The sequence below is a fragment of the Trichechus manatus genome, unplaced genomic scaffold (genome assembly GCF_000243295.1).
Source record: "Trichechus manatus latirostris isolate Lorelei unplaced genomic scaffold, TriManLat1.0 scaffold00268, whole genome shotgun sequence".
In the NCBI taxonomy this organism is placed as follows: Eukaryota; Metazoa; Chordata; class Mammalia; order Sirenia; family Trichechidae; genus Trichechus; species Trichechus manatus.
The window spans coordinates 99,637-111,310 of record NW_004444204.1 but is presented as its reverse complement, the minus strand read 5'-3'; the positions used below and the strand labels follow the sequence as shown (position 1 = coordinate 111,310).

At 43.9% G+C, this 11,674-nt stretch overlaps 1 protein-coding gene across 3 annotated transcripts; it reads right to left on the bottom strand.

The window, feature by feature from the left end:
• Nucleotides 1-2,296: 2,296 nt before the first annotated feature.
• Nucleotides 2,297-11,379, bottom strand: HOMEZ (homeobox and leucine zipper encoding). 3 transcript variants are annotated; one of them, XM_023724901.1, is made up of 3 exons: nt 11,253-11,322; nt 10,647-10,762; nt 2,297-5,873 (listed from the first exon to the last, which is right to left on the bottom strand). In XM_023724901.1, the coding sequence occupies exon 3, from the start codon at nt 5,839-5,841 to the stop codon at nt 4,309-4,311; it is 1,533 nt and encodes a 510-aa protein (XP_023580669.1). In that variant the 5' UTR covers nt 5,842-5,873; nt 10,647-10,762; nt 11,253-11,322; the 3' UTR covers nt 2,297-4,308. The 3 variants fall into 3 exon arrangements, with proteins under 3 accessions (XP_023580669.1, XP_023580670.1, XP_004389997.2); XM_023724902.1 differs by lacking the exon at nt 11,253-11,322 and adding an exon at nt 10,904-11,115; XM_004389940.3 differs by lacking the exon at nt 10,647-10,762 and having other exon boundaries at nt 11,253-11,379.
• Nucleotides 11,380-11,674: the final 295 nt, after the last annotated feature.

Here is an 11,674-nt window from a genome sequence, read left to right as displayed (position 1 = left end):
CTCCCAATAGTCCCTCAACAAAGCATTTTCAGTGGAATATATCTTCTGGGTGGAGATTCTGCTAGAACTAGGAAAAACCACTTTTACTTCTCCAGAGATAGCTAGGATAATGTTTTGTAAATTTATGGGTCTTGATTCGGATCCATGCAACAAGAGGAAAAAGGCATAGGAATGAGAAGAGAGGTTTGTAAGGAGCTCTTTTGAATGAAAAGTCCAGTCTCATCTTTTAACTTTCATGGCTCGGGCTTTGAGGATATTTAGGTCCCTTTTCCATTCCAAAAGGAGCCCTGGTGGTGCAGTGGTTAAAATGTTCGACTGCTAATCGAAAGGCCAGCGGTTTGAAACCACCAGCGGCTCCGTGAGAGAAAGATGTGGCAGTGTGGTTCCGTAGAGATTTACAGCCTTGGAAACCCTATGGAGTCGCTGTGAGTCAGAACTGATTCAACAGCAGTGGATTTAGTAGGTTTGGGTTCCATTCCAAGCTCCTAGTAACCCCAGGGACAGCTGCTTCATACTAAGGTAAATGTGTATTTTGCTCCCATATCCCAAAATGGCCTGTATTTTTGTCAGCAAGAAACTAGGGTCTAAACTATAAGAGGCAAAGTGGGGAAATAACATCCCTCCCTAAGATCCTCACAGATGGAGGGATTAAACAGATTTAAAAAGATTTAAGGGACATATAAACCAGTTGCTGTCGAGTCAACTGACTCACAGAGACCCCGTTTATGAGTAGAACTGTGTTCCATAGGGTTTAAACCATTTGCAAATACAGGCCCCTGTTGGATCCTGATTGAAACAAACTATAAAAAAAAAAAAATTATGAGACAGAGGAAAATTGAATAATGACAGGACATTTGATATTAAGGGATTCACTTTTCTTCAGTGTGATATTATAGTTATGTTTTTTTAAAACAGTCCATATATTTTGGTGATTTACAATGAAATATATGTATATGGATGGGAAGTTAAATGGTGTCTGGGTTTTGCTTTAGTATAATCCAGTGGAGAGGGCAGTGGGAGAGTAGAAATTAAAGATTGGCCATGAATTATTATTTGTTGAAATTGGGTGGTGGGCACATGTGAGTTTATTATACTATTCTACTTGTTTTTTTTTTTAATTTTCCATAATAAAGTTTTTAAAAAGTTACTGTAGAAAGTGCCACCTCCCCAGAGGCATAAGAATTCTGCCTCCCTGGTAGTGACTTCTGGTGTGGTAGTCATATGTTCCAGATTTTCCAAAATAGTTAGATTTGTAAATATTCTGCCTGAAGCCACTGAAATGTTGCAGAGTTTCATAGCAACAAAGCTTTCCTCAGACTAGATGTATCAGATCTTAATTTGGAAAAGTTATCAAGCAATGGAGAAAACTATGGGAAAGTAGCAGCAATGGTTTACTGCCCCAGTAACTTCCTATTATGGCTCAAGAGAGCCTTACTTGCCCTTTTTGTTGTTATAAACACCCATATCTGCTTTCCTGTCCTTTGCTGCAGATGGTCTACCAACAACAGAGGCAGATGGGATTAGCCAGGGGGAGAGAAGCATGGACCACCTCCAGACAGACCATCTTCAAGGTCTGATCTATACATACTACTGAAGGACTGTGGCATCCAATACCCATTAGGGGTGATGACCTTGGAAAATGTACCCCTGCCTTGTTTCCTGGTTTCACTCTGTACCAAGTGATCTTTACCCTACACGCCCTCTATTACCTCCCAGGAAAGTGGTCAGGCCTTATATAAGGCTAGTGCTTCAGGAAGATGCTTATAATTCTCCCACAAGACACACACAGCTCATTTCCTACAATTTGAAACAAAGGTTGTAAAAACAGTTCTTAGCATCATTTGGGGAGGGAATAATATATTCATCAACCATGTTTCATTTCTGGGTGTCATTTTTTAGCTTTGGATATACTTTTTCCCACTGCCAGTATTAATAAGCAACAACTCTGTTCCTTGTCCTAATTTATACTTTTCAGTTTGCCTAGTTATTATTAAATACAGGTAGTCCCCGACTTATGACATGTTCAAGTTATGACAAACCACACTTACGGCCATCTGTTTTTTTTGTTTTCTGTACATCTTCTCAGAATATGTACTACAGTGTTGCAGCACATGATTTGCTGATGTTATCATTCTCAGATTTTGACTCATAGATGTTCAAAGATCAGATTTATAAAGATACTGATAATAAAAGGCAATAATAATGAAAACTAAAAAAAAAATTCAATTTATGCCAGAACCGACTTAACGATGGATTCGTCGGAACAGAGCTCTGTTGTAAATTGGGAACTACCTGTGTGTTGATTTGCCTTTCTATCAAAATGATAACAGTTTACTAAAGTATGTGGCTAATAAAATAAAGAGGCTGCCCTTTAACTGCTACTACAACTCTACTGCTATTTCAGGCTCTAGAATGGTGGAATGAGCAAGCACTGCTATTGAGATAAGTCAAACCTTTATTTCACTTTGGGTAATAAGGTGTAGAAACGAAGGGATTAAATGGGTATGTCACTGGCAGGCAGGCCTTAAGCAAAAATAGTGAAAAAACATGATAGCAGGTGTCTGCCATTAGCAGGTCTTGGGGATCCAGCAGCTGAAGTAGGATCCCACTGCCCTTTCTGATACTCTGAATTTACTGTTTAATGCCATTCCTAGACACTTTCTCTTTTGGACAAGGTGGAGTCACCTCCAAGACTGTTGTATGTTTGTCACTGATGAAGCCTTAGAAATTTTAATCGTTACCATCAGATGACTGGAAAACAATCTGCCTGGTGACAGATGCTGACTTACTGCCTTTTAAACAGTTTTTGTTTTAATGTACTTCAACATGTCGTACCCCTTCAAAAAAGGGGGGAAAAAAACTTAAAAAGTATGCTAAGCTGGGAAGACGTTCAGGTTTAATTTCACTGTACATCCAGAGTGAAGACTGAATCTTAGCTAGTTCCAGAAGTCAGATGTTAATTTCCTAAATATCCCAATTTAGAAAATTCTCTCTAAAGGGCTTGGGTCTGAGCTGTATAGTATTTCAAGCTGCCAACAAATCCAGTTCCCTTGTACTCTTTGAATTCCTTTAATTCATCAGTCTACTTTGTTAAATGACTGTTTTAACAAAAAAAGTATATTAAGTATATTAATGTAGCAAAGTGGAGGAGAGAGAAACAATTTTATTTTTGGCCTTTTTATTATTACTATTCTAGCAATTTGGGGCTTCCACTCTTTTTAGATGGTAAATTATCCATTGATATCTATTTGCTTTACATCTGACCCCAACTGTTGAAAACCATTCTAAAACAATAATTCAGTTAAAGACATTTGTCCCTCTGTTCTCAAGACAGACACTATAAAAGAGGGAAAAGTCTCTTTTCTGGACAGAATTGAGCCAACACCAAAAAGATGAAAAACCAGACTCTGGCAAGCTGGGCAGGAGATAATATCAGGATTGTAAAACCAAACCTGGAGCCTACCTCCACTGTTCTTACCAGTGGAAACCACCCCTCGCCTCCATCCCTCTCTAACGTAATTCTACCTTTTTTAAGGACATCTCCCCTAATTCCCACCTCCAATAAATATCCAGTCTAAATTATTCCCCACCCAGTTATTAAACTTTTTCACAAGCTCAGTAGAGATTTACCCTGAGACAAACAGTGAACAGAGAGGGGATTTTGGAAAAAGATAAAAGGTACAAGGCAAAGTGGCCCCAGCATTCCAGTATCAGAAATGAAAACATTGTGCTACCTGTGTGACTCAATAATGAAACAGGTAAAACACAAAGTCAGGTTGTTAGGAGGAAGAAGAAAGATTTGTGAAGAGACAGGGATATGTTGAGATTCTTAGCTGCATCGTCCGTGGACTTGTGCTCAAAGAGAAGGGAGGGATGCAAGGCAGCCGCATATTCCAGGGAAAATGGTGGGACTGGCAGAAGCACTGGAGTCATCAATTTTTTACTCCTCCTTTCCAGTCCTCCTATAGATGTAGGGCCAAGGTCTGGGTAGTAAACTAAGGGAAAAGAGCAGCAGATACGAGGATAGCAAGAGTTGTTTCCCAGCCCATTAATTGAACCAGATCCTTAGCACTCTCTTTTGAGGTTAGAGACATGGATTTCTGCCCATCTAATCCCCACCTCAAATTTGTGCCCTGTGGTCATCCTCCCAGCTCCACCCTTGCTACATCCCCATCCTCCACCACCAAGAACACAAAGCTTTTCAGTTCTTTGCCAGAAGGTAATTTAAAAAAAGGTGGGTTCTTTGTTTAAACAGTTACTAAATTAGTTCATCTTTTAGTAAGACTCCCTTCCCCCAGCCACCCCCACTCAGTCCTGTATGATCACATCATCATCGTTGTCATTGTCATCTTCCTCCTCCTCCTCCTCTTCATCCCCATCATCTTCTGGCAGTTCTTCTTCCTCTTCTTCTTCTTCTTCATCTAGACAAACTACCACCTCAGCTGGCTCAGGTAATCGAGAGGCAAACCAATCCAGTACCTGCTGAGTGCTAAGTCTTGACGCCTGACTCAGCTGAAGAATATCACTTTCCTGTAGCTGTTGGTGGGCTGCCCAGTACCTCTCCAAGGGTTGTATATCCGGTGGTGGTGGGGGGATAGGCAGAGGTGGAGTCTCAGCCCATTCATTCAAGGAGCGGGCTGTTGGTAATGGTGTGGGAATTGCTGGGTCCTGGAAACTAGGGGCACCAGGTACTACGTTGTCCCGAAACCACTTCAGTTGCCCATGCTTCAAGGCATAGCGTGTATCACCAAACCACTGAATAATCTCAGACCGAGGTAAACCAGTGATCTGTTCTAATTTATGATAATCCTCACGCCGTGCCCACTGGCACTGTAAAAAAAAGGATTTGAGGATAGCCAGCTGCTCTTTGGTTTTGCGCTTGGTCTTTCGCTGGTGGCGTTGCATATCAGGAGAAAGGTACTCCATAGGGCCAACCCTACCTGGTACTGAGTTATGCTGTAGCCCCTGGGGCCAGGCTGGCTCCAGATGTGGGGGTAGTGTCTGCTCATTGGGTGACAGTGGCTGTGGGACACAGTCCAGTGGCTGGAGGGGTTTAGAAGCAGCAGTAGCTCCATTAGCTAGTACCTGGAAAGAGGAGGTAGAGGAAGAGGAAGGAGTCACTCTAGATGCTGACTCCTTCTTACAACTACTGGCAAGTAAGGAGAATGGTGAGGGCTTCTCTGAAGCACGTGGCTGGTGGGCAGCTGTGGAGTGGTTCCAGGAAGCAGTGCCTAGGCCATGTGACTGGTCAGGAGCCCTGCCTGCCTGCTCCTTAGAGAGACTACTACTTTGAAGATCCTGCCAAAAATCTGATTGATGAGGGAATGCCCTACTGCCATGTGCCATCAAGGGCTCCTTTACTTTCTGGTGACTCAGTGGCATTGGTGGTATCTGAGAGGATTCTTCAGGCTCTACCTTCAATCCTTTCATCTGAGTGGGCTCGCTAAGAGAAGGAGGTATCTCCTCCAGGGGCCGCCCTGCATGATGAGTAAAAGAGAGAAGAGATTTGAAATGGAGCTGGTCCTGATGGTACACTACTCGGGCTCGAGTCTCTTCTATTTCCTCAGATGACCAGCTGATGCCACAGCGGAGGCGCTGGGCCATGAACCAAGTCTTGACTTTCTCCATCTGTAGCCCATAACGCAGGCAGAGAAGGGCAATGTCTGCTAGGCTGGGATAGGGAAAGTAGCTGAAAGTCTGTAGCAAGTGTTCATTGTCATCCAGCTCACTCGTCTGAGCTGCTTGGGTCCACACAAGCTGTAGCTCCTCAGAGATTGGAGGGAGGCAGATGAGGCCCGCTGGTGAGCTGTTAAGACTGCTGGCCTCTTTATTAGGAGGCATGGTGTTTTCTGATTTGTGCTCGTCAGAGATAGCTGTAATAAGAAAAGAAACAGCTTAGTCACTGAGGCTTCTCTTTGGTACACTGCCCACTTTCTACCATTTGAACTGCTGGACACCAAAACAATCAACTTTCTATTTGTACCAAGTTGTATCGCTTTTAAAGTGCTTTAACCATTTCTCATTTAATGTTCATAACCTTGGGAAATCATCAGCGCCTGATGTAAATCCCACTTTGCATATGAGAAGACAAGTCCACTGAAGTTAAACTACCCCAAGTCACATGACTAGTGTTGTCACACACACACAGAAATGTCTTTGGAGATTAAGAAGGAAAACACCTTAGTATAGCCTTTACTTTTCAATTCTACCTCACTTTTGTAAGTTATCCCCAACTTTCACCCTCTAAGTTCATGGAACAAGCAGTTCCTCTGCCCAGCCCCCTGACCCATTTTCTTTCTTTTTAACTTGGTGGTGGAGCACTGGGTGAGGAGATAGTACCTTTAAACCCTAAACCCATCTCTCTGGATGAAAGATAGGTCAGAGATCTGGGATTAATAGGGCTCGCTCCCCCTGGGTTTTGGTCATGTGAGGATGGAGAGAGGGAACTGTTTCCTCCCCCAAGTCAGCCTTGGAACAAAGGTTATCTATCCCCTCCCCCAGCCTTTGTCTCTTCCAGCTGCTCAGCCTTTCTCTAGGGAATCCATAAAGCTCCCTCAGACTTTAACAGCCCCTTCTACACAGGACCAAAGGCCTGCTGCTCTTATCTCTTCAGTCCAGCTTTCTTCTCAAGTCCAGGTGGACAGGCCTATCATAAATCGTGGCCAGCTCCTGCAAACCACCCAACAGCACCACTACTCCAGGGCTCCGGGTGTGGGGACTGCAGGGATAGCTCCTGACTCTGCTTCACTCCTGAAATGCCTCCTCAAGTCATTCCCCAAAATAATTCTGTTGATAGAATTTTAACTCAGTTCCCCATGTGGGGCATTAGAGACCCTGTAGCACATCTGTCACCCTTTCCTCTTAGGGGAATCCCATCTGTGTTTATCAATATTACTTCTGACATGTTAAGGATGACACAGGATCCCTATTAAAATGCACAAGATGAATAGAGAAAATAAATCTCAAGCCCAGAAAGTTGATAGGGCAATGTAGTATCAGGAATTTTATATGATTAGAGAAATTCAGAAACATTTTAATGCATGTCACTATTCCATTTTAACAAACTAATCTAACTGAAGGTCATGCAGAGCCTAAAAGCAACAGAGGAAGAGAACGAACCATAAGAGGGTAAACAGAAGTAGCGTGGCATAAAAAACAAACCCGTTGCCGTCGAGTTGATTCCAACTCATAGTGACCCTATAGGACAGAGTAGAACTGCCCCATAGGGTTTCCAAGGAGTGCCTGGTGGATTCAAACTGCAGACCTTTTGGTTAGCAGCCGTAGCTCTTAACCAGTATGCCACTGGGGTTTCCAGCATGGTATAGTGGGTAGAAAGATGAATTCTTGAGTAAGGCAGACCTGCGAGTTCAAATCCCAGCTCTGCCACTTACCAGCTATATGATCTTGGGGAAGTTACTGAATTTATAAGAGCCTCATTGTCCTCATGAGTAAAAAATGGAGACAATGCTGAGTGTATGTAAACTGTTAGGTATTTTTACCAGGTACCTACTATGTGCTAGGTACTATGCATAAAACCAAAAACCACATTCATTGCTGTCAAGCTGATTCTGACTCAGGGCACCCCATGTATTACAGAGTAGAATTGCTCCAGAGGGTTTTCTTGGGTGTAATCTTCAAGGAAGCAGACCGCCAGGCCTTTCATGTAAGGTGCTGCTGGGTGGGTTCCAACTGCCAACCTTTATGTTAACATTTAGTAGTTCAGCACGAACCATTTGCACCACCCAGGAAACCTAGAATAATGCATAGGCAGGACATAAGAAGCTGCTTAGAGATTGTAGTCTGCCACTTTCTAGAATGCTGTTTTTCTCTGGACAAGTTATGTAACCTCTCTAAGCCTTATTTTCCCATCAGAAAAGAGGTAATAACAGTATCTACCTTGCGAGTTTGTTACGACTAAGTGAAAACATGCACTTGACATTAAAGACTCAATAAATAGTAGCTTTTATTGTTACTTCAGCTTCATGGGGTGATTTTGATACAAGGTAAATGCTCCTCCTAGACAAAGTGGAAAGAAACCGAGTCCTTGAAAATTACTGTTTTCAGTCTGCTTTTATAGAGTTCTAACTAGCAGTGGAGGAAACCAGGGTATCTATATTTTTATACTTTGGGATTTGGATACAATTTCAGAACGGATTTTGCAGCTTTAACAAAAGTATGAAAACCACTGCTTTGGAAAGTTGATTCTATAATGTGGGGATAAATCCTTTTTGATAGCCAGGTGCATTACCAATGTGGTAGTTCCACCCTTCTCCTCCCAGGTTCATCCTGGTAGCGGCCTGTGATGAATTACTTGCATGGCCAGGTGCTAAACTACCGCTAAGAAATTGTGGCCCAGCAGGACTACCACCAGATCCAGGCTGGAGAGTACCTCATAATTGCAACACTTGACATCTACTTACCCTCACATAAACTGTTCCATAAGGACACAACAACATGTTAGATATGAGGAAAAGGTAGTATAAGGAATAAAGCAATCCAATGTGAGGATGAAGACTGCCAGACAGGAACACAAGGCAGGCACAGCTACAAGCCTACAAGGAAGCATTTTGCTTTCAGTTCGTATCATTTATTTGATATCCTTTAGATTCTCATGGCATCAGCTTGATATTTCAGTGTAGCATGCAGTAATGCAAGTAATATATTTGGTGTACTGTAAACAGCTGCAGTTTTCACTTACAGAAAACACAAACTGTGGAAGACTTACTGAAACAGAATGGTGGCTTAAATCAAGGGGCAGCTGTATAGCTGGTACCTCCCTAGAAGAATCTGGCTTTGAAACAGGAGGAAACTACAATCAGAGAGTGGCTCATGAGAACTGTAACCAGTAGGGTAGGCACCCTACAGTAATCAAAACCACAGTGAACATACAGCGTGTTATGTTCTCATGCCTGTTTTGGATTAGGTAGAAAAAGAAGAGACTCAAAGCTGGAGAAGGGCTCCTAGGGCAGAGGTGATTGGGGGGTGGGGGGAGTCCATTCTGAATAATTACTAAATCTGTATCCTTAATAAGGATATAATCTTTAACAAAGGATACTATGCCAGATATGTCCTATTGCTACTTAAAGTCACTAATAAAAAATATGGAGTCAGTGTTAACACTCAGAAGGAATTTGCTCAGGCTTTTCACACCTCTGGGCAGATGGCAGAAAAGGGGCTACCTTAAGCTTCCAGTCGAGGAATTCTTCACATAGTCTGAGGAAAAAGAGGACTTTAGAACTTGAGCCTAGGCTTATGGTTAAAGTAGGAGACCGTCAAAGTAGGGCAACAGATATGATCCTTCTGAACTCCTTAAATATTTATTCAGAGGAGAACTTACATACTGCCTGAAATTTGTTTTGGTGATACAGTTTTAAGGGCCTGAAAGAACTAGTGATATTCAATTTATATGGTTCTTAACTTTTGGATCATGAACCCCTCTGAGAATCAGAGAAAAGTTATGGACTCGCAGAAAGTTATGACTACCCTTCCACAATAAACATTCACACTTATATATAAATAATCTCAGGGGGTGGGTTTATTGCCTGCCAAGAGCTCAAGTTAAAAACCTCTGCTTTATGTCCTCCCAATTTAAGGCAGTAGTGGTAATCACTTAAAGATGAACAGACATCTTGATGTGAATGAATAGAAAGAGTAGATGGAAGACTCAAGAATCTGAATAGGCCTAGAAGGGATCAGTGGTATTAGTTGGAGAGAGTGGAAGGCGGAGGTATTCAACTGGACCAGGAGCCTGGTGGACCCACTGGATTACATTAGTGATACCCATGGTGCACTGAACACTATAGGCTAGCAGACTATATTCTCCACTGCAACAAAATCTGCTTCAGTCTGCTTCTTCAAGCTGCCTTGTGTGCTTAAGCCGGTTGTGTGTGATTCCAAACCTGCTTAGGCCAGTAGTTTTTCCTGTATTTCTATAATGTAATTAAATATCACATAAACCTATGAAAAAAATTACTGCATTAAAAACTGTTCCTATGAAAACCAAGTCAAATGATTTGACTGAGACATGACACAAAGGAGAATACATTTTTAAAACTGTTGAATTGGGAGTGGGCAAGACAATTGTAAAAGATTGGGGTGGGGGACCTTAAAAATCTCAATGTGCACTCAGATTGCTTCCAAGTGTCTAAATTCTCATTCCATCTTAAAGAAACAAACTGGAAATCACAGGTGATAGATTATGGGTATAGTAGGCAGAGGCTTTCATTTCAGGACTGCACATTAGAATTACCTGGGAAACTGGAAGAAACAAAAAAAAGCCAGGCTCCTTTTCCCCATTCTGTTTTAGTTTGGACTGTGTGGCCCAGGCATCAGTAGATTTTAAAAGTTCTCAGAGTTTGAGAATTACTCTTGTAGTTTATACTAGAAAGACAACTGGGAACTCCAATCAGCAGACTTAGACTTACACAAAGAAACCATCTTGGCAGTATACCAAAATATTGGTGAAATGAATGTACTTTTAATTATGTTTAAGATATGTATGCATCGTTTTTTAAATTCCCAACTCTAACCGGCTGTTTTGATTACCTGCCATCTACCAATCTTAATCATATAACATAAAAGGGCTTCCAGTGTATGGCGAGAAGGTGGTTCACAGGATAAAAAGATCTGATTTGGGGCCACATTACCAAGTAGGTCTCATCTTGAGTCTTCTTTCAGTTTAGAAGTCTCAGATGGAGGACGCAACACCAGGAACCTCTGAGGACTCGAGTTCTCATTTTCCTGGCTGGTTTTCTGAGTATGGCTGGTTAGGGGTGAGAAGGGGCAGTTTCTCGTTAACCCTTTATTCCCAAAGGTCACTGCTCCCCAGAAGGTCAGGTACGTGTGTTGAGGTCGCCAGGAAGTAGCCATGGGGTGGCGGGGGTGGGGTGGGGTGGGTTTAGACCTGGGAAGGAAACGTTTCTCCTGTCCTCCATTTCACAAGCAGTCTAGGAGCCTCCGAACTGGGTCAGAGAACAAAAAGTTGCTACACTTGGGGCGATGAGCCCTGGAAAACAGGCGAATCTCAATCCTCCCCACTTCAAGGGCGTGCCAAATCAGCCTCCCCCTCCTCCCTACACACCCACTCACCCTACCCCAGATACAACAGGGAGCCGCAAAGTCCAGAAGAGAAAGGAGGGAGCGCCGGCGGCTTCGAACATAGAATTCTCTTCCCAGCGCGGGGATGGGACTCCGGAGGCCGGGGACCGCACAGGGGCTAGGAGGGGAAGTCGAAGGGGTTGGGGATCACTCACCGCAGTCCGGCCCGGGCGGCGGCTTCCAGCCTCGCACCATGGGCCGGGGGGGAAAGGGTAAGAGGGGGCAGGGGGCTTCCGGAGTGGGAGTACGGTTGCTGCCCCGCGCGGCCTCTTCCGAGCCCACCCGCGCAGAGGGCCGGGACCGGGACTGACCCCCCCCCCCGCCCCCAAGAGCGCGCCCGTCTTGCCCGGCCCAGCTCGAGCGAGTTGGAGGCGGGGCGGATGGGTGGGGCGCGCGCCCGGGGGCGGTGCCAGGGTGGCCCGAATTCTGATTGGTGGACGCAGGCAGAGGGTGTTCACCGGCGGAACGCATTGGGTCGGCCATTGGCTGTACGGGCCTCGACTGAAGTCGGCTATTGGCTCCGTGAGCCAAGGCCGGCGTGGGCTATTGGATACGTGGGCAGGGGAAGATGTCCCGC